At 35.6% G+C, this 27157-nt stretch overlaps 1 protein-coding gene across 12 annotated transcripts in view; it reads right to left on the bottom strand.

The window, feature by feature from the left end:
- The window catches only part of DMD (dystrophin), a 1153352-nt gene that overhangs the window by 628381 nt on the left and 497814 nt on the right, over positions 1–27157 (bottom strand). For all 12 annotated transcript variants that reach the window (XM_090124095.1, XM_090124041.1, XM_031599265.2 and 9 more), the window contains 10 exons: positions 26968–27148; positions 21143–21288; positions 19954–20166; positions 16887–17000; positions 15273–15428; positions 13681–13851; positions 10109–10291; positions 7948–8082; positions 7200–7349; positions 1332–1493 (listed from right to left, as the gene is read on the bottom strand). In XM_090124095.1, coding sequence (XP_089980221.1) covers positions 1332–1493; positions 7200–7349; positions 7948–8082; positions 10109–10291; positions 13681–13851; positions 15273–15428; positions 16887–17000; positions 19954–20166; positions 21143–21288; positions 26968–27148 — 1611 coding nt within the window. The remainder of the gene's footprint in view (positions 1–1331; positions 1494–7199; positions 7350–7947; positions 8083–10108; positions 10292–13680; positions 13852–15272; positions 15429–16886; positions 17001–19953; positions 20167–21142; positions 21289–26967; positions 27149–27157) is intronic.

Here is a 27157-nt window from a genome sequence, read left to right as displayed (position 1 = left end):
TGTATGAGGCAAATATACTCAATATTGTATTTTGTATAATTTTGTATTTCTGTATTTTGTATACGGCCTACACAAACCAGATGCATCTGTGGCATATATGAACATATATGAAAAGCAATAAAATGTATAGGGGTCCAAATGCACCAAAAAAAGCACAGTTTCATATCAAGTTTCTCTTGCATAGTAGAGATAAATAAAAACCAGATGAGAAATGAAACCCATACATATTAAAACAAAACAAAACGAAACGAAACAAACAAACAAAAAACCCACGTTGCTTTGCATCCTACTTCATGTAAAAATAATTTACATTATTCACTTTTCAAGGAAGGAATAAAATAATTTCAGAAGTTCAACTGTTAACTAATATTCAAAGTGGAAAAATATGTTGCCTAATTCAATTTTTACACTAACGTAAGTTAGAAGAAAATAAATTAGAATCATTTTCCAAATGAAGCAATACAAATACAATCCTGTATATCTTTATATGCACACACATAAAAATACCTGTGTGTACTGAAAAACATACACAAACTGGAAATGCAAGTGAAAGGTACAGCTATCTATGCTTTAATTCAAAAGACATGGAAACTTTTACTTCTAAGGGAGATAAGATTTTCAGGGCTATGTATGTTCAGCTCAGAATATAAATAAAATGATCTATGAACAAGACACCTATATTTTACTATGATTTTAAACTCTACAGGCAGGCTAGAAAGAATGCCTCATCTAACAATCATTTTAAAACATCTGTTTTCAATTTTCCTGCCTTCCTTTGTGTGTGTGTATAATTTATCCTCCTAAATTAAGTGGAATGTACTGAAAAGTTTCTGATGTAATATTGTAGTATTTTCTTATATATACCAGAGTTATCTGATTTTATTTAAAGTTATATTCTTACCATTTTAATACTGCTATGAAGCAGATGTGATAGAGCAAACAATGAAAGAGTAAAAATGAGAATTAGATGGAAAATTTTTACTTCAGATGCTCAAAAAATCATTTCTAAAGGAATACCAATAGCTGATTTTTTCAACTTATGTGAGCTGTAAAAACTGAAGTACAGGCACATTAATGTGTACATTATGTGTAATGATGTTGCTGATGCTTCAATAATTTAGTAACAATTCAATAATTTAGTCAAAATGGTCCTCCAGGATATTTATAATTCTTTATATCTTCTCAAAGTAATCTTACTTAAAATCTACTTGCACATTCAAACTGATTGTGTTGCCATTTCCCAAGTAGCATGAAGCTGTGGGACAAACAAATACTCTTTGATTTACTGAGTAAAGTGGTAAGCACATCATTTCAAACCATATATAACCTACCTGCGCTTCCTGAGGCACTTGTGCTGCATCAACTCTGTCTGCAGTGTAGGCTGTCAGCTGTTTGTCTATAGCAGCAAGAGACTCTTGAATTAAGCGGAGGGTTTTGTCAGTCTCCTGGGCAGATTGAATACTCTGTTCAAGACTCTTTTGTCTTCTCACAGCCTAAAAGCAATGACAACATTATTAATACTAGCAATAATAATGTGCATAATACATTTTCTCACTTTATTTTTCTTTTCCAAAAATGCAAGCTAAGAATCAAAAGGAGTTCTCCTGACTTGTACTCATCCACCTTTTTATAAGATAAGTTCCGCATCTTTTTGCCACTCATTCAGTTCTTTTTATTAAGAAACAAACACAAAACAAAACAACAACAACAAAAAAAACATCCCAGACTGAATAGGCAAGTTCTAAAAAATGCAGGACCCTGCACGGAGGATTTCTATAAAGAATGGAAGTTGGAAAAAACTGTATGCTAAAACCATCCCGATAGTTCAGTCTTTCATTCCGAGGCATTAGCAGTCCTCCTGATCTTATTATATAGTTCAAGAGATTTTGTTTACTGAGAATAGGGTACAATCCCATCTGCAATAATCCACTTCAGTAAGTGAGAAGGATAAAAGCTCTCTTGAGAAGGAGCTCTCACACACGAAGTATAAATAGCTTTCTGGAACACAGGCAATGTCTACTCTGAAAAAAAAGAGATGAATTGTTACCTTATCTGAGGGCTTCCCCAATCTATTATCATTCTAACCCTGTTCTCATCAGTCAACTCTAGCTTGTACCCCACCATCAGCATCTCTATTCACCTTTTATACAACTGGATTTTTTTCTGCTTTTTGAAAAAGATGCTTTCCTTTCAAAGAGCTCCCTTCATGGTTTACCAGTTTACCAAGTCAGAAGAATGGATTAACCTTTAAATTTGTTCTTAAAACACATCTGTATTTAAACACTGGACATAAATTTGTTAGCGTTAACTATTATTTGTAACAGTTTAATGTAATTATCAGGTAACAAATAACCTGTTGCTCTCTTCCATCTGTTGTTGTGTTCAACTGCTCTCTCATATTTTACCTAGACCTACACCTAGCAGGATTTCTGCTTTATACAAAGCACTATTTCAGATACAATACAGTTTTTCACTGTATACCCAAATTGCTGACCACAGAATAAAGTGTCAGTCTTTCTTGTGATGTGAAATTAAAGAATGAGGAGAGAGGAAAATACTCTTCAAGAAACCTCCTAGGTGTTCTGACATTTTTCAAGTGAATCCACACTTCTCCTCAGCAGTGAGACAGCTATACTTCAATTTGAATTAACAGGTATTACTAAAATCTTTCCTTGAACAATAATATTTCTCAGCAATTCAGTCAAAGATCTTGATATTTCTGTTTCTCAAGTAGCTCAGACTCTCTTACAGAGCTTCACATTTTACAAATAAAGGTTATTTCTTTTGAGTATTCTTGCTAGCTATTGGTATCAAGGAATGGGCCAACCAGTATTTACTATATTTGTATTGTAAGCTGCTTTGTGCTATTTCAGAACAGCTGATCGGATAATCTTCTATCGCTGCCAGTCCCAGGATCCTTTTGTGGAATGGAGCAGCATTACATGCTGGACTCATGCTGTCACTGTTAATGGAAGCTCCTGAGCCACTAAGGTGTTAGTACCCAACCAAATTAACCGCTAAAACAGTTATTTCCCAACACTGAAATAAGGCTGGCTATTTAAATGTCCTCTGAGATTTTACATCACAATATTATTGACCTGTTCAAAGCAGTGGGGTTAAAAAACACAGCTTCAACTTGCTCTGCCAGTCCTTACTACTGATTTGCAAGACTGACTAATATCATGCTGTCATGCTGTGTCTTTCTGTTACTGTCAGTTTACTGAAGATTGAAGATACACTAGATCAGAGACAGGCTAAATAGTTCTGGCCCATCGATGAGGACATCTGTCCTTGAAGCACGAAGATCTGTCTCAAAGAAGAAAAATCTACCACACCTCTAGTGTGCATCTACCAATCTCTTCAGCTTTGGTGGAATAACCATTTGACCATTTGAACAGAGGGCTGTACTATTCTGAAGTTCATAGAAGCTCATCATTTAAAGTAAAATAACAAGAATGTTCCAAGTGACTCAATAACTTAATCCTGTTCACTGAGTAAGTCCCTGGCATTATCACTGGCATTGCAGAACCCTTATAAATTCAATCCAGACAGATGCAACAATATAGAGGAGTTTCTTCTTTCTTTTTCAGTAGAAAGGTGGTAAGCATTACAGGGCTTTTCAAAAAGGAACAGGCATAAAACACCTATGAGGTTAGAGTGAGTTTCAAATTTATCCTTAACTCCCTTAAGTGTTTTTATATATCTATATGTGCACTTTTTAATAAGAAATATGAAAATTAAGATTGTTTATATATACACATATTCTAGATTAAAATTTGTTTTCATTTATTCTGATCAATTATTCTTTATTTTAGTGGAAGAGAACGGGTTTTCCTTTAGTCTAAGGGAGAAATACACCATTTAATGCTGCAGTTTTTAAACCGATCTGAGGACATAATAGGAAGCTCTAAGATCTGCTATCAGATTATAGTCAATATAGCAGGAGGCTTTAGTCTCTAAGGGAAAGTGTGAGACAGTTAATTGTTAAACAGGAAATCTCAGGACAACAACCAACTGTCTAGTTATTTCTGAGCTACTGAAATGTTGACAGCTCTCAAGAAAAATAAAAGCATGGAAAAAATCTTGTGCTAGGAAAGGAAAGAACAGAGTTATGAACTGAAATGTTTAACAAAACTTGTACTGTTTCTTATGGATTTTTATGACTGAGACATATTACAACATCTCTCTACTTTTTTCATCAATTGTTAATATATTAATGTACAGTTTTCTCACATTCAAAGCATTCATTTTGAGACCAGAATTTCTTTTACATTGCTCAAGCTAAAACTAACTCTTCTGCAAATTCTAGTAATATTTCACAGTGTGTTTTTAAAATAAGCCTGTAAAAATATTTCATCTTATAATCCCATAGTGATATTCATCTTTGATTAGATGTAGTTCAAAAGTGTAAATTAAGCCAATGAAAACTTCTTCAGGTGCAGTCTATGCCTTAGAGGTTGTAAAAGAAGCCCTCTTCAAAGCAATCATGTGGATATGGGGAATGAAGAATTATTTTCTCCTCTTGAGAGGAGAACAAAACAGGAAAATTGCAACAAATGATGAATATGGTATTTGAAAGAAAAGTGTTATGCTGAGGGGAATTCTAAAAGAAATTAAGAGACAATCCCCAAGAATAAAAATTGAATATAGCCCACATGAAAAATAACATTTTATACAGTTTTTTGCAAGCATGGTCTTGAGAATATCTAAGCTGATGTTTCTGGTGTTTGTTGGACAGGATGTAAATCACTTTCAACATTACAGGAGATGACAGCCACCTGCAAAAGTTCTTCAGGCAATTTGTAGATCAAATATATATATGTATTTGTAACTGAATAAATCCTTGAAAAGTAGATAGAGTGTATGTCGCTTATCAGCCAGACCCAGATGTTCAAAAGTAAACTAAACATACTCTCTTTGTTAACCAAACAAGATAAGACATACAAACATATAACCTTGATCAGCTTTTAAAAATGAATCTCAGCAGCCACGCAACTTAATTTATACAGTAGAGGTTTGGTTTAATTTCTCTATTAATAGTGAATAAATATTTCACCTACCAGCTTCTGTGCATATGAACATATTGTCTTGGTAATTACCTGCATAATTATTTAAATAAAATAAATAACCACATTCACTTAGCCAACTAGCCAGCTGAAGTGACCTTGAACACAAGCTGAAGAGTGTTGTTAATTGCCAGCAATGTATTCTTATGAAAGGAGAATGCATGCTATTTTGATTTCAACAGGACTACACGAACAACACTGAAAATTCAGTGTCAGGAATCTATGGGACAAAGCACACAAGACTTGAGTTTAAAAATTAATAAAACATTTTTTTGAATAAATGATATTCATGTGATAAAGAAATAGCGTGACTGAATCATTTGTGACAGAAATAGCTTCTTTACTCTCTTCTATTTGTTTACAGATCTCACCATGAGCATTTGATTTCTGAACACCAGAGTAGCTTTGCACGAACTGGGAGGCTTTCTCCCTCTCCTTCATTTTTATTCTTATTTCAACTGGAAAGCAATGACCTGGACAGGCTTGAGAGGCGGGCCTATGCCAACCTCATGAAGTCTAACAAGGCCAAGTGCAAGGTCCTGCAGCTCAGTCAGGGCAATCCCAAGCACAAATACAGGCTGGACAAAGAATGGCGTAAGAGCAGCCCTGAGGAGAAGGATTTGGGCATGCTGATTGATGAGAGATTCAAGATGAGCCAGCAATGTGTGCTCGCAGCCCAGAAGGCCAACCATTACCTGGGTTGTATCAAGAGAAGAGTGACCAGCAGAACAAGAGAGGTGATTCTGCCCCTCTTCTCTGCTCTTGTGAGACCTCATCTAGAGCTGTGTCCAGTTCTACAGCCTCCAACACAAGAAGGATATGGAGTTGTTGGAGTCAGTCTGGAGGAGGGCCACGAAGATGATCAGAGGGCTGGAGCACCTTCCCTACAAGTACAGGCTGAGAGAGCTATCTCAGAATTTTATCTTAGATTTTTTTCTCAGAATCTTTTCTAGCCTTGGAATTCCAAAAGTAGAAGGTCATCAGAATGGCACTCCATCTGGTAGGCCTCCCACATAGAAAACCTCTAGGCAGGATTTGAACAACACAAATGGTACCCTCACTGGCTCACTCAGCCCCAATGCTTCCCCACATTTTTCAGTAAAAAGATTTTAAATCTTCAGGCTGGAGAAGAGGCAACTTCAGAGGGACCTTATAGAAGCCTTCCAGTACCTGAAGTGGGACTATAGGAAAGCTGGAGAAAGACTTTTTATAAGGACAGGTAGCAACAGAATGAGGGGAAATGGCTTTAAATTGGAAGAGGATAGATTTAGACTAAATACTAGGAATAAATTCTTTACTGTGAGCATGGTGAGACACTGGAACAGGTTACCCAGAGGGACTGTGAATGCCCCCTCCCTGGAAGCATTCAAGGCCAGGCTGGATGGGGCTGGTCTAGAGGGAGCTGTCCCTGCCTATAGCAGAGGGGCAGGGAGATGATTTTAAAGGTGCCTTCCAACCGAAACCATTTTATAATTCCATGAATATAACTCTAACATATTTTGTCTATATACTTATCAAAATAATCCCCAGAAGTCTATTTCACAGTACTTATTGCACTTCTCAAATTGAACCCCTGCAGGTAGCATTACTTTTTAGGCAAGCAAGACTATGTGAATGTTTTCAGGCACTGGAAGTCCTCTGTATGCTTGTGGCTTTCTCTTTCTAAGTCAGGAAAAAAACAGACAATAAGAAGCAGAATCCAGGGAAAACATCTGCATTCAGTTAGGTATTTTTGGAAAAAAAAAAAAAAAAAGGGGGAGGGAATAAAAGGGAAGGGGAAGGAAGGAGCAGTATACAGGAAGTGATGTTACTTTTTCACTTAAGACACTGTTCAGCAACATAGGACATGAATGCAAAGGTAACAGGCACTTTCCTTCAGCTACACTTGCGTCCTGGTTTTATCAGTATTCCATGTCAAGTGAGCAAACATCTACGTGATGCTTTGCTACCTATTGGAGTTAACCTACCTATACACTTATATAACTGGTCCACCTCTAAAATAAGTCAATGTTTGTGCCTTTTTTAGGAAGTAAAGTAACTTTTATTTTATTTTATTTATATATATATATATATTTTTAATGGTGCTAGATAGTCAGTTATTTAAGGGGAGGAAAAGTCAATTACTAAGTATACCTCCTGCTGAAGTTCTTCCCATCGAGTATTGAACTTCTCAAGTTTCTCATTGATCAGTTCATCCAAGATTCCACCATCAGTTAAAGTCTGAGCTAACTCCCGGATCTGATTGCGGTTATCTTCTGGATGTCTCATTAAACGTTCCAAAGACTGAAACAAGTTGAAAAAATAAATTGTTCTCCTTTCTGTAAATAAAATTCTACAAAGCAATCATAATTTCCCATAAAATTCTAAATAAGAAACTTCACATTTCCTGGACAATCAAAGTAGAGAGATAAACCAAAAAATATCACTGCCCTCCATCTTGAAAATAAATATTTTCCACTACCCATTACTATAATCAAAGAACGACTCTTTATAAAGCAACAAATTGAATGCCTTATTTTAAGCCTGTGTAACATGCCCATTGACAGTATCTGTACACTTCATATAAAAAAACTGCTTTGGTAACTTGACAGATGAAGCTCAATGGCAGAAAGGCATCACCAATGTAACATTTTGTATTTTGATCCTCTGAAATTATTAACAGAATTTCTAAAAATTTGAAAGACTCCACGAATATAAAAAAACAAAAACCAGAGTTGCAGTTCTAAAATGAAAATTTGCTTTCACTTTTCACTTAATTAAGAGATGATATTTTTTACAACATATATTTTACTATCACCAAATAAGGCATAACACAATAAATAAATCTATTTCACTTAGATGGATCTAAATTCAAACTGGTATTGTTTATATCAGCACTTACATCTAAAGACTCAGAAATCTCTTCTGCACCTCCCTGGATATTTTCAGTTGCCTTGAGTTTCAATTCCACCTCATTCAACCATTTGTTTTCTGCATCCAAATATGACAGTAATTCATGCCAACATGCCCAGACTTCCTGATGGAGAAAAAAATGTTTATTGGGATTGAAGCTTAAAGCCAAATTTCACTTATTAAAACACTGAAAAGATGGCATGTTTCATTCCCAAAACACTGCAATGTCTGATGGTTACAGAGTCCTATACAGTTGATTTTTTTTTTTTCCAGTATTTATGGATTCCAAATAAATACAGTACACAACTAAAACATTTTCATCAAAAACTTAATAGAAGGCTAACACTTCTGCAAAAAAAGCAAAACAAAACAAAAAAAACACCTTGAATATTTTGTGTTCCATATACACAAGTTGTCAAATTTTTAAGGGTTCTTGTCAGAAGTTTGTCTTTATTACAAAACATAATTAAGCTGCTTAAGTAGTCTGCACATTAATTACTTAAAGCACAAATTCATACAATATCTAAGAACAGGGATTTCAAGAATTCTGATCAAATCTTCACAGAAATTAATACTCACATAAATTTGTCCTGGTTACAGTTGTGATAATTTTCTTCCTAGTAGCTGGTATAGTGCTATGTTTGGATTTGGGATGTAAATGCTGGTGGTAACAACGCGATATTTTAGTTACTGCTGAGCAGTGCTTACATTAAGTCAAGGACTATTCTGCTTCTCAGGCTGCCCTACCACAACGGGCTGTGGGTACACAAAGAGGTGGGAGGTGACAGAACCAGGACAGCCGACCCAGACTGGTCAAAGGAATGCCCCATACCATATGCTGTCATATAAAACTGGGGAAGCTGGCAGAGGAGACTGTTGTTGCTTAGAAACTGGATGGGCATCTGTCAGCTAGCCAGTGGTGAGCAACTGTGGTGTGTATCAAATTTGGGTTTTTTTGCCATCCACCCTCTTCTTTTATTTGCTATTAAACTGGCCTTATCTCAACTTACAAGTTTTACCTCTTTTAAAATTATTATTATTTTTACAATCCTTCCATCTCATTTTGGGGTAAGGGTAGCAAAGAGCTGTGTACTGCTTAGTTGCCTGAACGGTTAAACCACGATAAAATTATAGGTCACATAAGCCGTAGAATACATAATATAATGTTGTAAATTATAATTATATTGTGTATAATTATATATAATAATATTATATATACATATATAAAACTAATTACAATATAACTCCTATTTTTTAGTATTTCACATTTTCCAGTACTTGGGGATACTTAAATAAATAGATAAAAATGGCACGTTGAACGCATTTTTCCTTTTTTTTCTTAGAAGAAAGTAGACTTATGGCAGTCCATAAGCCAAGATTCCTAGAGTAAGAATTCATTTCACCTAAACTTGGCCACAGCAAATTCAAGTGTTTGTAAAGGTTAGAAAGAGATATTAGCATACAACAGCATCATCATTAATAAGGACAAACACAGTTCACCAGCTTAGATTAGAGACCTAATTTCCCAGGGTAAAATTTGGAGGAGTTAATTTTTACTGAACTGCATATTTGTCCTCTACAAAGTTAGCTAACGAGAGTTAGTTCACAACAAAATAAGCGTATCTAAACCACCATGACCCCTGTGTAAAATAGAAACAGTTCTAGGACAAGAAACTGTAATGGAAATGGCCAAAATGGCAAGGTCAACTCAAAATGTATGAGACACATTCAGATTGTCAGCAGATCAAAAGCTGTTCTTGTGCTGTCCAGCTTTAGAGCCACTTAGTCAAAACCCTTAGCCATGGAAGAATGAAGCCTAGAGGAGCTGGTGAAAACAACAACACCGGGTTGCTACAGAAGCCACATGCTTGGCTTAATCTCAGAAAGGATAAGAAATCTGAGCAGTCATTACTGTCCATCATCTACCAACCATGCCTGTGATTTCTCTTTAGTTTACTCTCCAGCATATAACGATTCTCACTAAGATTTAGCTATATGGCTTACAAAAACATGTGGTATTTAGTATGTAACTCATACAGCCAGAAGTGCCTTAGGCTACTCGTGGTCCCATACAATAATACACCTTCATTCTCTACCTCACTTCTACAGTTAGAATAACTATAAATACAAGCATTAAGAAGACATCCAACCTCCAAAGTTTTGCACTTTCCATTCAGTCTGCTGCAGAGTCTCTGGTAGCTGGTAATTAGAACATCAAGCTCCTTTTTCAAAGCCTCGTTAGCTGCAGGTGGAGCCTTTGCTATGAAATTATTCACAGAATCAGTAATAAGCTTCACTTTCACTTCTTTCTGCATGGCCTCCTCCTTTGCTCTCTGTAAAATAAAAATCACAGTTCTCGTTTGAGAAAGAAGCAGATTTCAAATAACTCCTTCAGAACTGTCTCTGTCAGAAGGAAAACAAAAAAAAACACCATCCAATAACTAATTAATTCCCAGAAGTTCTGGGAATTAACCTTGAAACTTGAATGCACACAATAAAACTTTTTATTTTTTTGGCAATACATCACAGAATTGCAGGAGTTGAAAGGCACCTCAACAGATCATCAAGTTTATCATCCCTGCTAAAGCACACACCCTTGACGTAAAATGCTTCTGTATGTTAGTTTGGAACATCCTATGTTGAAGTTTTTGGCCACTACTTCTTGTCCTATTGCCATGTAACACCAAGAAGAGCCTGGCCTCATCCATTTTCTTCCCACCTCCCTTCAGATATTCATAAACATTTGTCTGATTTCTCCCCAGTCTTCTTTTCCTGATGCTGAACAGAATAACTGAATAACCCAGGTTATTCAGTCTTTTTTTCATACAGGAGATGCTCCAGTCTCTTTATCATCTTTGTGGCCCTATGCTGGACTCGTTCTAGGAGATCCCTGTCTTTTTTGAAATGGGGAGCTCAAAACCAGCCACAGTAGTTTTAATGTGGCCTCACCAGGGCAGAGTAGTGGGGGGAGAGGAGGAATCACCTCCCTTGACCTCTTGGACACACTCTTATTAGTGCACCTCAGGATTCCGCTGGCGTTCTTTGCCACAAGGGCACACTGCTGGCTCACATCCAACCTGTCATCTAATGGAACACCCAGGTCCTTCTCCACAGAGCTCATCTCCAGCAGGTCATCTCCTAACCTGTACTGATGCATGCAGTTATTCCTCCTCAGGTACAAGGCTCTACACTTGTTCATGTTAAACCGCATCTGGTTCCTCCCTGCCCAACTTTCCAGTCTGTCTAGTGGCCTTCTGGTGTGTCAGGCACTCCTCCCCAACAAACTTGTTGAGGGTGGAGTCTATCCCTTCATCCAGGTCACTGATGAAGATGTTGAACAAGATCAGACCCAGGACCGACCCCTAGGGAACACCACTAGTTAGAGGTCTCCAACCAGACTCAGCACTGCTGATGACAACCACCTCACCGTCCACTCATTTATCCCATATTTTCTAAGTTTCATAACAAAGATGATGTGGGAGATGGTGTCAAATGTATTGCTGAAGTCTAGGTACATAACATCCATTGCTCTCCCCCCATCTACCCAGCCAGAATGACATTACAGAAGGCTATTGGGTTGAGTATGATTTCCCCTTGGTAAATCCACACTGACTATTCCTGATAACCTTCTTCTCTTCCAGTTGCTTGGAGAGGGTATCCAGATCAAGTTGTTCTATCACCTTTCCAGGGACAAAGGTGCAGCTGAGTAGCCTGTAGTTTGCCAGATCCTTCTTTTGCCCTTTCTGAAGACCAGAGTGACACTGGCTATCTCCTGTCTTCAGTCACCTCCCCCTTCTACCAAGACTTTCCAAAGATGATAGAGAGAAGTTCAGCAATCACCTCTACCAGCTCCCTCGGCACATGTGGGTGCATCCCATCAGGGACCATGGATTTGTGTGCATGATTTTGGCTAGACGCTCTCTGACCAGATCTTCCTTGATCAAGGGGAAGCCTTCCCTTCCCCAAACTCTCTCTTACCTGCAGGGTCTGGGGTTCCTGAGGGCTAGTCTTAGCACTGAAAACTGAAGCAAAGAAGAAATTCAGAATCTCTGCCTTCATAGCATTCCTTGTTACCATGGCACCCACCTCATTCAGTAGGGGACCCACATTTTCCCTTGACTTCCTTTTACTGATGACATTTTTTTTTTTTTTCTTGTTATCCTTTATATATACATGATACTCAATGCAATTTCATATCTTAATCATTTAGTTTTTGTTAGATTAAGCTATTTCATTTTTTTCCAATAAATACTGCAAGTACCTTTGCCATAAAACATTACAAACCACAGATGAGAACTCCCTGAGACTCAAAGAAATCAACATGAAACATTCTTCCTATCTGAGTCTGTGGAACTCACACAAACTAGAATAATTAGAAACAGGCTGTCATTTCCAGAGAAAGCTAACCACTTTGCTCCTGCCATTCCTGTCTAATAGCTCTGGGAAGAAAAGGGCTGCAAAATGTACAGAATTCTTGACTATATTTTTGCTTGTTATATGACACAAGAAGTAGTTGCAATCCTTCAGGAAAAGGATAACCAGAACCAGGTGCAAAGATGCATGGTAACTGACCTGGTTATCTGCATAGGTTTGATTGTCACAATTTGAACATCCCTGTACTTTAGCTGGAAGTCTAGAATACTCAGAAATCCAAAACGGGGCTTGTGTTTAGAACTATACACAACAGATGTTTTATTATGCAGTATAATCTAATAATTTGAGCTTGTTACTTGATTAACAAGCAAGAATTGTAAATCTACAGCACATGCTTCCTATCAATTAAATTTGTATCACAAATAGTACTTATGTACATAAGTCTAGTACTTATGTAAAATAATGTTGAACTAAAACAAGTAAAATGTTGAAGCTGAAGTTGATATGAGAGAGGGAAGAGATGCCATCCAAAGAGACCCATACAAGCTTGAGAAGCGGGCTCATGTGAACCAAATGAGGTTCAACAAGGCCAAGTACAAGGTGTTGCATTTGGGTTGGGGAGATCCCAGGATCAACCTGCAGTACTGCGTCCAGTCCTAGGGCCCCAAGCACAATAAAGATTCAAGGCTGTTGCAGCAGATCCAGAGCAGAGACACGAGAGAACTGGAGTGCTAGAGTACCTCTCCTATGAAGAAAGGTTGAGGGAGTTGCGCTCATTCAGACTGGAAAAGAAAAGGCCCCAGGAAGACCACATCATGGCCTTCCAGTACTTTAAAGGAGCTTATAAACAAGAGGGAGAACAACTTTTTACATGATCTGATAGTGACAAGGCAAGGGGGAGATTCAGGTTAGATGTCAGAAAGAAATTCTTTATTCAGAGGATGGTGAGGCACTGATACAGGCTGCACAGAGAAGATGGGGATGTCCCATCCCTGAAGGTGTTCAAGGCCAGGCTGGATGTGGAGTCTCATCTGATGGGTGGCAACCCTGACCATGGCAGGTGATTGGAACTACATGATTTTTTAGGTCCTTTCCAATTCAAACCATTCTATGATTCTATAAAAAATCAAGTATCCAACAAAGCAAAGAGGAAAAGAAACCACTTCATTAACAATGTAAAAGTTTAAATATCCTCAAACTTTACTTGAAACTGGCTACTGCTTTAAATTTCAGGCTGAGAAACTAGGCATCAAAAGACTGCTTTCCAAATGACAGAGTAGACTTTCTTTATAAAAGATGCTTCAAAAAGAACTTTAATAGCTGTTCAAGGACTTTGTTCATCTTTTACCTTCAGTTCTTCAACAGCTTTCTGTAATTCGTCAGGTGTTTTATACTCAAAATCTCTTTCCAGATATTCTTCCTCAGCTTGTGTTATCCATTCATGCATCTCTGACAAATCCTTTCTCAGGCTCACAGTCTTATCCAAACCACCTTTTAATGCTGCCTTCTTAGCATGCGCCTTTAAAAAAGAAAACATTATGTGGTATTTAAACCAAGTATGCTGCATGAACTCAATGGCATTTTAGCCTGAAAAGAACCAATCTCAATCCTATATTTATAGCTGTAAATTAGATAGCTGTTATTAATAAGTACTTGGACAGACAGACAGTAAGAAGTAATGGGAAAAGTACAATGTATGTGTATATACATTTTTTTTTTTTTTTTAAAGTGAATATTGCTGTGCAGAATGGGTTTCTAATGATCTACCACATACTGAGGTGATCAGAAAACACATCTGAAAAAATATCACCCAGGAACTCTGCTTTAAAAGATGTAAAAAGAACAAGCAATATGCATGGCTTACTCTTGCTGATGAACTCACTATGAGATCTCTCAGAAAGGTGTATATCCTAAAGAGAGGTAAGTAAAAAAAGGATACTTCTACTGGAGGAAAATACTTATTTAAGAGTGAAAAAAACTTGCATTAAGCCCTCTGTCAATCACTAACACTATACTGGGGTCATATAACTTATATTATACCACCATTTATAGAATGGTGCATCAGCCTACTAAAACTGATCATAACTAATAGCAGTGAGTGAACAATCTTTCACAGTATAAGTAAGTTATATCAGAAACACCTAGTTGCCACAGTGCCATTTCTGGAATTAGGCACGCAGAGCTGATCACTACAATATCCTGCAGAGTGATGCTACTTAGGTAAATCTCATTTTTCAGTATCATCAGGAGGAACTCTGTTGTAGAATTTCATTTAAGTTTCTGGCTCTTGCTGGTTTGGTTACCCATCCTTATTAAGGCCTGGCTGTTAACCATTCTACACAACTATTATTTTAAAGAACAAAACAGGATAACACCAAAAGGTTATGTCCAACAAGTGTTGGAAAGCAGACCAATATGGGGTCCTGCAAACTTGCTGCTTCCTTGGAAGAGAGAGTTTCCTTCTATCACTTGGACGTTAAAAATTTGACGTTAATCAGATGGGAAAGACTGCAGAAGAGCATCAATAAAATGTATTAGAAATTTAGATGTCTTTTAAATATCTTAGATTTCCAAAATCAACTATTTTATAATTGTGCTTATCAGAAAAATGAAAGGATGGCATTTTGTACATGCACAGTAATTTATATAATAAGAGTGTAAATTTATATGTTTATAAAATGTGTATTGTATATCTCCTAAATTCTATCTTTGAGACAGTTTCATTTCTTATTTCAGTATGACTGAAAGACTTAATGTTCCTGAGTATCCATATCAGAAACTTGGCATACTTTACACATCTCAATTAAAACATGAATCATTATCTTGGATATTCTTTGGTTTGTTTCCTATCCATTGGGTATACAGAGAAGAACAAACTCTGCCAATGAAAAACTGGATTATTAGTTTGAAAAGAACTAGTTAAAGAAGGAGATTTGATACCTGTTGGCAAATATGTTCCCACTGAGCATTGAGATCCTTTAGTTCTGTTGCTATTCTGGAAGCAAATTCTGGTTCTGCTTCCCTCTTCATTTTCTTCCCAATCTCATTAACACTGTTCAAACTCGGCTGGATTGTCTGGATATCGTTCACTAAAGCCTGAAAGAATAGTAGAAGATCAGTCAGCACTCACACAAACCATGTGATTTATATTTTTCCTATCAAAACTTTTCCACATGAGATTCTAACATATCTCTGCTCCAGATTTCAACTCAAATGAGCACAATTAGTAGACTTCACTATGAAAACAAATAAAAAAGGAATGAGCAACAAAAATGTGGTGAGCTGTTCTATATCATATGATGTTAATTTGTAAAATATATGAAGTTTTAAATATAAATTTACTACATACTATATATATATATATATATATATATACACAAATAGTGTATAAGTATTCATACATGCTACACATAATGTTATGTTATATACTGCATATTTATTTGTATTTGTGAAAGAACATCCCATCACAATGGTGAAGCCATCTTACTAACTACGCGTTACCCTTGGATTGGTAATTCACCTGATAGCTTCATTAGAATGATCTGAATAGTGATATTCTCAGGCTATTTCTAGTTATTAGAATTTTATTTGTGGTTAAATATTATTTAAACCCTGAGGTAGCTCTAACTCACCACCTCCAATTTTATTTGCTAAGGCCTTCTTTAGACCTTCAGATGTTACCTAGGCTTCTTATACAGTAGAAAAAGCTGTAAGTGTAAAAATATAAATGGTGATAATGATTTTGATAACTTTACTATATACTTCACAATAGTGGCTAATACTTATGTAAATTCTTCATAAACTCAGGTGACATTCTAAAGGAGTTGCATGCAACTCACATCTCTGTAAGAGGTAAGAGTTGTTCCACATAAATTATAATCATTTTTATTTCAATAAGGAATAAGAGAGTAATTTTGAGGAGCTTGTAGTTCTGTAAGATCAGTACATATCTTTCATAACATTTAGACATCCTGCCAGAATATTTCCCGAATTACCGATGAACACATTCTCAGAGACTGCTATGGGTTACAAGATTCACTGAACTTATATATTCTGTTGGTACAGACAAAAAAAACTGTAAACCTGGTGAAGAAAGTATCAACACTTCAAGATGCTTTAAAACTCTGCTGGGAGAATCCTGGTATTTCAAAGTTTAGTAAGAAAAACAGATGCAACTCACAATACCTGCTAGTTATTTCAGTCTAGTCAGAAAAGTCTGTAAATCATGCACGACTAGTAGATGCAGAAGATCTTCTGACACGGACCACTCAGCATGTAAGTACACAGGCAGTGTTTGCAAATTCAACAAACTAAATGAACAAATATCTTAAGAGGCTACAAAACCTATACATTGTTGCAAGCTCTTTTTTGACAATGTTTTGTTCCTGCTATAAAGTATACTAACATAGCCCCTGTATGCTTTCTCTCTGTATATTCATATTTCCCATTTTAGTATGTGAATTTATTTTTAGGAATGGTGATCATTTGTGTAATTTCTGTGTAAGGTCAGTACACAGAGAAGAAATAGTTGTCATGCAGACAAATAATACTCACTGTACACTGCTCAAGTTGCTTTTCCAGAGCTTCGGAATCACCAAGAGCAGGCCATTCCTCCTTCAGAAAGACATCTACTTCAGCCATCCACTTCTTCAACGTTTTTGTGTCATTCTGTTTATTAAGAAGACATTTTATATCACAAAATAGTGTTAACTGCTAATAACATAATTAACTCTTTCACTGTGACTAGAACTCACTACGATTTAATTCTGAGATTATTTGTATTTAGATGTTGAATGCACAGTCAACAGGTCCTTGTACGGCTTCAGACTGTTCTTGGCCATTAGTTCAGCCTCATCTATCAAATCCTTCTGTGACTTAAACTTCAGGATCATTTTGGAAGTTGCATGTTCTGTTACCTATTCCTCAATCAGAACACAACACAGAAAACATGCCACACTGCACAGAAAAAAAAAAAAAAAGTAAAGCAAAACAATAACTGAAACAAATTCAGTCCAGAAACTGAAATCACATAGTGACTCAATGACAAGAGTTGAAAAGAGGATTTCAGAGACTGAGTCTCATTTAGTGTTTATAGGACTAGAGTATTTGTAATCAGTAATTTGCTTTCAATATGCTTAAATTAAATCTGTCAATTATTAATAATAAAAAAGCAGAACATTAAATGCTTGCAAACAAGGAACATCGCCAATCCAAGGAAGCATTACATAGATAATGTAAGACCATAAAAGGAAAAATGAGATTTGATGATCTACCAAGAGGACCATACCCAGCTTTGCTCAATCCTAGAGGTGAAAGACTTTATTCTTGCAGTCAATGAGCAATTTAAATGGTCCTTTAAAAAATGTGGCCTAAAATTACCTTAAAATGCTACCTAAGTTAAATAGATGTTAAAAATGAAAATGATAAATGGCAAAAATGTCAAAGGCAAATTATAACATTTGTTCATCACACCATTTTCATAAGTGAACTACGTATCACTGTTAAATGCTGAAAACAAAACTGAATTTAAACATTAAAAAGGATATATCATTAGAACACAAATTGTGCCCTAAAATGCATCAAAAAATGCTTTAACAAGTACTACCAGGTAATTAACTAAAGGAAACATCCTATTGTGCTTGGTGTATATAATAAAAACAGGCTACACTGGAAAATGCATTTAATTAATAAAAATAAATCTGTAGAAATTACCAGCGTAGTTCAGAATGGCAATTACAAAAACACTGTTGACGCCTCTACTGTCCATACAATTATCATTTAGTAAAAACAGCTCATAATCATATTTCAAGATGAAAAAGTTATACCTTTACATGAATACTTATAGTTCATTACAGCTGCAAAGTATAGATCTGATGGAATTCATTAAAAATAAAAAATAAAAAAAATCAGTCTCCAGCTACCAGTGAAGACTGAATGTCTGACTTGCATTTTGAATTAGACTGCAAGTGTATCTTCCCTATCAACACTGATTTTAACATATCCCTTGCAGATGCATTCTATAAATTGCAACAGCTCAAACAATTGTCTGGAACACAAGTCATTTAAGGAGTTGAAAAGACAATGAGTTTTATATCAGCTGTATACCACAGCAATTTCAGCAACAAATACAAAAGGCAAAAATTTGTATTCAGCAATACCTCAGGTAGTTTTGAAAGCACATGCTCTGCAGAGCATGGCCATGATGTTCAGGACATTGTCCTTTAAAAACAGCGATTGAATCCATAAGCTTCTAACAAAAAAAGAAGACAAAGACTGGAATTTCTCAATCAGGTCACAGAGCCTTAGAATCATTGAATGGCCTTGGTTAGAATGGACCTTAAAGACCATTCAGCTCCAAGGCTCCTGCTGTGGGCTCACTAGCATGCTTTAGCTAGGTTTGAAGATGATAAATTCTGAAAAAACATTCATATGAGGTTAAAAAAATTGATGTAACATTTGTTTACTTGCTGACAGTTTTGTTTTTTTGTTTTTTTTCTTTTTTTTCTTTTTTCCTTCAAAAATTGACTATGGTAACAGTGGTCCTACAGATCTAAGAGATGGGGTGAAGAACAAAACTCACTGTGAAATGAATACTATCTTCTTCTCCTCCTCCAGAGTTTAAACATAATAAACTTCAAGTTGAAATATACTTTTTACATGGAGAACCAGAGCATTCACTACAAAGACTAATCTGTGATGATCTGTTTTGTGCAATTGCAAATATATCACTGTACTATTGATTTTATTTTCAGTTTCCCTAGTCATACTGGGTGTAGGTAACAAAATTTTGGTAGTATGGAAGGGGGGGACACAAATCCAGGGGTGGTGTCTGTGTCCCATGCCAGCACAGCATGCTCCATGACTACAGAGGAGAGAAAAAATATAAGAAATGTGAATACCAACACACAGGTTAGTGAAGAAGAAGGGAGAGAAGGTGCTGGATGAGAGTGGCAGAGACCATAGTGAAGGAAGAATGTCCCCACATCCCATGGGGAACTCCATGCCAAAGCACGTGGATATTTCCTGCAGGAACCTGCAGCACAAGATGAGACCACAATGGAGCAAAGTTTTCCTGAATGATTTATGGGCGAATCGTGAGTTTCAGTTCCCAAGCTCCTGAGCTGCTTGGTTGGGAGAGGAGTAGTTAACCTATACGCTCACATCATTTTCATGTGTAATGTGATTTGTAAGTATAAACAAGAAATTCTCAGAGTGAAAAAAAAAAACAAAAACAAAACAGTGTAAGGTTGCAATAATGTCATTCTAAATACCTGAAAATCACAAAACTTTGCAAGTGAGGCACATTTCTAATTCCTGGCAACTGCTACCAAGATATTACCATGCTACAAATGCCATTAAATACGTAAGTGAATCTATTAAAGTCAATATGGTTAAAGCTACTTCAGTGCAATAAAAACTACATTAAAAAGTAAGTAGAGAAATGTTAATAGCAATTTCAATGAAATTAAAGTTATTTAGAATTCAAAGAAAAATCCTGGACCCACCAAAATCAAGAGGTCATTTCATTACATTTTAACTTTATGTACTCCTTTGAAGTGTATGTTGTGCTATTCATAAGGCCACAAGCCACCTCAGGTGAGGCTGAATAAGTTTGTTTAACCTGGAATCGTTGGAGTTTAGTCATAAGATCCTCAAGTTTCTGGCAATGTTCCACCAACTGCGATGACAGCTTTTTCCAGCGGCCAGTGATCAACTCAACCTCCGATCGGTATTTCTGGCTGACTTCTGCAGGGGCTTTCCTAGACAAGTCTTCAACGGTTGTGTTGAGATAGTTCAGGCCTTTTTGCTGCTCTTGCAGAGAACTTTGTAGAGCCTATGAAATAAGCAGTAAATAGTATTCTGACTAATGTATTAGGCAATTCTGAACAAACTTTTCTTAGCCATAGACGAGGCTGCTAGATCAAGGACTGAAAACTCTAAACATAGGTTGTCTTTGCTAAAAACTCCAATTACACTACTAAATTATATGGAATTGCTTTTCTCAAACTTCACTGCAGAGTTTTTAGTTTAACTACTACAATATAATTGTATAATTGTATAATTGTAATAATAATCAGAGTTGTTTATGCTAGTTCATGGAGGTAATTCAGATACACTTCAATAACTTGAAATAGGAACTTCCTAAGATCCTTAAGACTACATTTTAAGACAATCAGACTATAAACGTAAAAAAAGAACAAACTCAGAATTGCTTTTATGATTTTAAGTTTTGACAACCACTTATCCCAAATTTGCTGCATCTAGCTTCTTCTTTCTATATTCCACTTTTTGTTTCTGCATGTTACTTGCTACGTGAATCAAACGACATGCACATTATTCATCAGATCTTAAAACAGTATCAAATATTGAAATGCAGGGAAGATTTGTACCTGCTGGCAAAACTTGTCCCACATTTGTGTCTGCTTGTAAATCTGACATGAAATTATGCATATTGTGCATTTTGCAACGCACAAAGTTTCATGTAAACAGAAAAAACTGAAATGACCAAATCTATACTTAAAATTATCATGAAAGGAATATTTTATACATCATGGGGACACACAAGGGCTCTTTTTTAACATGTTCAATATATTATAAAATTGTTGAAGTGATGCATAACATTTTTACTCCTTTAACTAATGGAAGGCAGTAAAAGTAACTATCCACTGTCTTCTGCAGTCCTTGGCTAAATCTCTAACGGATATAAATCACTCAAGATCCATAAGCTTCAGTAGACTCATCAACAGGTAAGGGTTCTGGTCCTCTGACCTTATCATTTGAGACATTCTTTCCACTGTCTGAACACTCACCTTGAGCTCCAAAAGTCTCTGTTCCATGATTTCATATTCAGCAACTGCAACCGGAGGTACGGAGACTTTAGTTTCTGACTGCTGGATCCATGAAAGTATAGTAGTCACTGTGTCTTTATAGCGTGCAGGAGGCAAACAGTCAAAAACTGCATTCAGTGGGGAAGAAAAAGGAAAAAAAAAAAACAAACATTTCACACTCAATTATTTGTTTTGTTGAAAGAAGATGCTTGATAGAGGAACTAGCCTTAGTGAAATCATTAGCCATTTTGCAACAGATTGCAACAGACCCACTATGGTCAGCATCAGATTTTTCCAAGAGTAGCGGAAGAAGAAAACATTTGAAGAATGAATACACTCTTTCTAATAGTTATATCTCTGTCATTTTATCAGGTGTGTATCATTGGACTCTCTTGTTCTAGATCAAATGAAAATCTACATGGTTAAATCAATTTAAATGTGTTTAGAGATCAACATACAAACCAATGTACTTAACCCAAAATCTAATTTCAGAAATGTAACAGGAAACAGCATGCCCTTTTATGGCCCATGCTTGTCTGTTTAACATTTCTTTTCAAGTAAAAGGTTCTATTTAGGACATCTGCTAAAAGATTAGAAGATGAATCTCTCTACAGTGAAGCTGTAATTTTATTGTCCTCTGCTCATTACAACAACATTACAGTTGCCATAAACAGACAACATCTGGAGCACAAACTACCAACGCATAAGCAGAGATACTCCATCTGCCCTCAACCATACTTTTATCCACAGTCATTGAGGTAAGTACAGACAAAAAATATGTCTAATTCATTGAAACATTTCCAATTTGTGCCACATAATAAGGAAGCTTACAAATTTTCAAAAAAAGATTACAACTATTTTTATCTCATGTGTGTTTCAGAAGGAACTGTACTGAAAATTGATATGGTTGTCCAAAAGCAATTATGACAGGCAAGTGCAAGCTTGCTTACATTTTCATAAAACAATGGTTGGCAGAATGCACTGCTCAATGTAACTTACTTTTTTAGTTATTAACAGAATGTTTCTTAACAAACTTGTACTGACAGCAAGACATCACTACAATATACTAAGATCACATCCACTTAAGGTCTCTCTCTTGTGGAACATGCACTTTATATGGCATACCATCCTCTTCTTGAAATACTGCCCAATATCATCCACTATACACAACTGCAGATTTATAAAAGATAATAAGTCTTGCTCCCATGGAGATTTTTTTTTCTTCCCCCCCCCCCTTCTTGGTGTACTTTATTCACACAAAAAACAATTGTGATATGTGTTACACAGAAAACAAGCATTTTCCATACTATCACCACTGCTAACAGTAGGCCTACTGAAATAGCATTTTAAAACTATTTTATTTCCTTTGTACTGCCTATGACTCTTTTATTAAAAATATCTTATTTTAGAATAAAATACATTTAAACTCATCACTCCAAATGGAGATACTAACAGCTCAGATATAATAAAAAAGCATACAACTCTTAATTTGCATTATTATTTAAAATATAAAATAGAATTCAGTGTTTTGATGCCATGCTTAACTTCTATAAATGACAATTTTCTCCTTCAAATAAAAAAACAAATCTTAGAACTGCTATATGAGTTCAAGTAGCTATGTAAAAGAAAAGCTGGTTTTGGTAGTAGGAAGGAACATTTCAGAACAGGTGAAAAGCAGATTTACTGTTACACAAAACTCTACCAAACTGCATGAAACTCACATTCTGAAAATTTGCCAGTAAAACAACTTGATGACCATTCAAGTATTGCTATATTTTTTCCATTTTTATCTAATGATATTATCTGCTACTTGCAGGACTAAATAAGAACCATAGCCATTGATTTAATCAAGTTCCCAATTAAGCTACTAAGTATTCAATTTAAAAAACACTCTTAATTTCAGTGAAGAACGGATTACTAGGAATGAAGTAATAGCTTTCCATATATTTTACTGAGGTAGATTTTTCTTTTAATGACATATCTGTATTTTACTCCACAAGAAAGCATCTTATTTTAGAACAGCACTCAACAATTTCCTATATTGTTTTTCCAATTTCTGATGTCAGTGATGAGAATCCAAACTCCTAAATCATTGTTATGTAATTTCAGCTTTCAAAGATCTCACACATCTATGATCTCACTGCAGGCAATATGAATCTCTAAGTTTCCCATGCTCATAACATACATACACATCCAGGCCTGTTTATTACCCTAAAATTTGTTTTGCCACAAAATTGTTTGTAGATCAATGCCCACGTAATGAATGAGGTGCATTAATATGGATTCTGATATCTTATACGATGATTTGTAGTTAGAAAGATAAAGCAAGTTTTCAACCCAAGCTGTAATTAAACTAGATCATTTTATTTTGTGAACAGATTTCCTGATTATTTTTTTTTTTCCCCTCAAAACAAAAATGAAATAAGGATATGATTATTTCAATAACTATCAAATCTCATTGAATATATTGCAATGTCCATCTTCTTCAGTCAGGACAAATCCCACTGCTCATCATGTGGTTGTGAAAGAAGAAATACATTGAATGTAACCTATGGGATCATTTCTGTAGTGCTTGAAACAAACTGTCTAATAAAATTGCAAGTATTTCCCATAAAAATCTCCTTAAAAGTAACTGCATTTTTGTATTTTTCTTGAAACTTTGTTTTGCTAATTTTGTAATACCTACCTTTGAAGAACTTCATCAAAATCTTTATATTGATAACTTCATTAAAGTAGTGATTCTTATTTCTTTCTTATTCAAATTCAAAACAGTTGGTGAAAGATTATTATATGCATCATAACAATTTCACTGTCACTTATAACCCATCTCTAAGATATATTAAGCAGGAAAACGTCATCAGTTAGAAGTTCAAAGTAAGGCAGAAACAGGACAAACAAAAATTCAAATGGCTTTCTTACTGTTATGGTTACTGTGGTTTCTTGTCTTATAAATTTATGTCAAGACTGAGTTGCATGACCTCTAGGTTATGCAGTCTTGTTTAAAATGCCATGCTTAGGGAGAAAAGTGTACATACAAAATAACAGTAAACAGGGGGCATAAAGAATCTTTACATGATACAGAATGCCACAAAAGCTTTTCTGTTTGTTTGGTTGGTTGGTTTTTAATGTCATTTTCTAAATATTTAATGATACCACCAAAACTCCCTATGAATTATTGTCTTGACAAATTGAGAACAGGTATAAGCATGTTTCTCAAGGAAGGTAGGTAACATTTCCTTGCAGCAAGACTGAAAAACAGAAGAATTTTAGAAGAATTTAGAACAGACACAGAACAATATGTATCCTGGAACGAATCACTACAATCTAGGACTTGTTCTGAATCACAGAGTACCTACTGAGTTCTTCGCTGAGAGACTGACTAGACTCCTTAATATAAATCTACCACACAGCATCAGTTCGTTTCAAGACAAGTGAATACAATGTTTACTAACTCATTTTTCACCAGAGTATTTATAAAATGAAGAATTTCCTTGTGAAAACAAATTATTTGTATTAAAATTATTCCCATGACTGTCCATTTCACTCCCATTATTGAATACTTAGAGGTTAGCACTATCTATTTTTTTCATGAACTGGTATTCTAGAAATGACTTTGACTGAGTCTGGGCAAAAGAGATGGCTGGAACAATGGATATATCATATTAAAAAGGATCAATTACCTAAGGGTATACAAACACTACAAAGAAAGAAAAATGAGGTAACATTTTCTCATATTTTATGAGATTGCAAAGAAGTAAAAAAAGCGAACAAAGAAATAGATTTAATATTGGCTTTAAAATAGACTTTTTATAAAAGTATGGAAATACTATTCAAATCATGGAGAAAAACATTTCAGAAATGCTGATGTCATCTTTTGTATTTCATGAAGAACTCTACCGTGCAGCTACTAAGCACTCATGAACCTAAAAACCATGACAAACAAAACTAACTTGAGAGAGACACTTGTTTTGGCAGAAAAATATTTCCTGTAAAAAAATCAGAAGAGAATATCACAATACTCTAATCTTCCAGAAAAATAACGTAGTAATGCAATACAGAAAAAAATCTTGAAATCTGAACCATTTTAAATTAAGGTAGAAACAGAGAATCATAGAGCAATTCAAGTTGGAAAAGACCTCTAAGATCTCCTGCTCCAACCATTAGCCCATCCCCATCATGCCCACTAACCATGACCCTCAGTACAACACCTAAACAGTTCTTGAACATCTCCTCTGATGGCAACTCCACCACCTCCCTGGGCAGCCTGTTCCATTTCCTCTCTACTCTTTCTGAGAATAAACTTTTCCTAATATCCAATCTGAAGGTCTTCCCATGCAAAGCAAACACATAGGAAGAACAAGAGACCATTAGAGACTTCTATTCTCTACCATTTTAGGACACTTATCCTGATCTGCTCAGTGCTACCACTGAAGGACAGCTACTGCTGTGGCTGGACAGGTAACAGAAGCATTTTGCAGTACAGTAAACAACTACAGCAGAAAAAACCCCAACACAGCCCTTGCTTTGGGACGTTATAATTCAAATAATGAACACTACTTATCTTACAATTGGGTAGTTGGTCTTGCTATAGTAAAGTTAGGTAAAGCGGAAACAGTAATTATATAAAACTATATAGAAAATAACACGAAGAAGTCAGCATTTTCCATATTTTCCTGTTGGTAGGATGGTAAATAACGTCAACATACAAAACAGTGTGGCATTTAAAAAAAAAAAATATATTATCAATTTCACGGCCATCTTCAGTGTCATAAATAAATGTTATACTCCTTAAAACTAAAATTCTACAAATTATTCTTCCATCACATGCTATAGCATATTTGTATTTTATTTTTTCAGTTGTCTTATGCATCATCACCGTTTCAGTTTGTGTGTGTATGTGAAGTAACTACTACAGCACAATAATGCAGTGTTTTTTTTTTTTGGGGGGGGGGGGGGGGGAAGAAAAAAAATAGCCCTTATTTAAAAATAGAATCATTCTCAATAAAGTAACTCAGGAGGAATACCATAAAGCTCCACTAGAAGGAGCTGGCATTCTGTCTAATTTCAAAATACTACAGTCATTTAGAGGTATCGTTGCTCTAAGGGAAAAATAATCTCTGCTGTTGAGAAAGATATAAATTAATATTTTTATCTGATAATTCAATTTTAATTTCATAATCAAATATGCTAAATGTACAGCAGTCACTAGCATGCAGGTCAATAATAAAATCAACTTCAGTTTTAGTATAGAATCCTGTCCCTTTTAAAAATGTGTTTTACGACAACTACTACAAATTATATTATAACTAGCAATCATGTATTTCATGCTGAAGAAAATAAACAGCTTACCACATGATGATAATCTAGACAGCCTAAAATAAGTATTCTGTTTAATGAGTTTTGTAGAGCTGAATTTCTATTCTAGACCATCTAGAGGAGATTCACTGCCAAAATTAAACTCTCCTCTATACTGACAGATATAGAGAGAGCTCTGTCTTACAAGCCTACTAAAGAAAGCTTTATATTGCCAAAATGTATCACAAAATCTGCCATATATTCTGTCAGAAGGAAATCTTATGGTAGAACTACACCAAATGTAACTTTTGTTTCTGAACAGTGTATCCTTCCCTGTTTTCCTACTGTTTTATCATAACTGCAGATAAAGTAATTCAATTGCAAAAATATTACCTAAATTGTACTACTCATTTAGTGCTACAGAAAAAACTACAAAAGTAGAAAGGCAAAATGTATATGTTCATGCTTTGTTCTCTACTCAGACAAAATCAACTTTTGCCATGAATACTCACTGGTCTGTAGTTGCTTTTCTCTGGTGTGCATGTCAGCAAGTATTTGTTTGAAGTGGCTGGTAAAAGCAGCAAGGTCAGCATCCAGAAACACTGGGCTGCCTTCTTTCTCTTTCAGAGCTCGACTTTGTGCCTTTAGCCTTTCAATTTGGGGCTGAAGAGTTGACATTCGGATGATTTCGTCCTGTACATT

The sequence above is a fragment of the Phasianus colchicus genome, chromosome 1 (assembly GCF_987193195.1).
Source record: "Phasianus colchicus chromosome 1, bPhaCol1.hap1.1, whole genome shotgun sequence".
Taxonomy (NCBI): domain Eukaryota; kingdom Metazoa; phylum Chordata; class Aves; order Galliformes; family Phasianidae; genus Phasianus; species Phasianus colchicus.
Note: the sequence above shows the minus strand (reverse complement) of the source record. Positions and strands in the feature narration are given on the sequence as shown.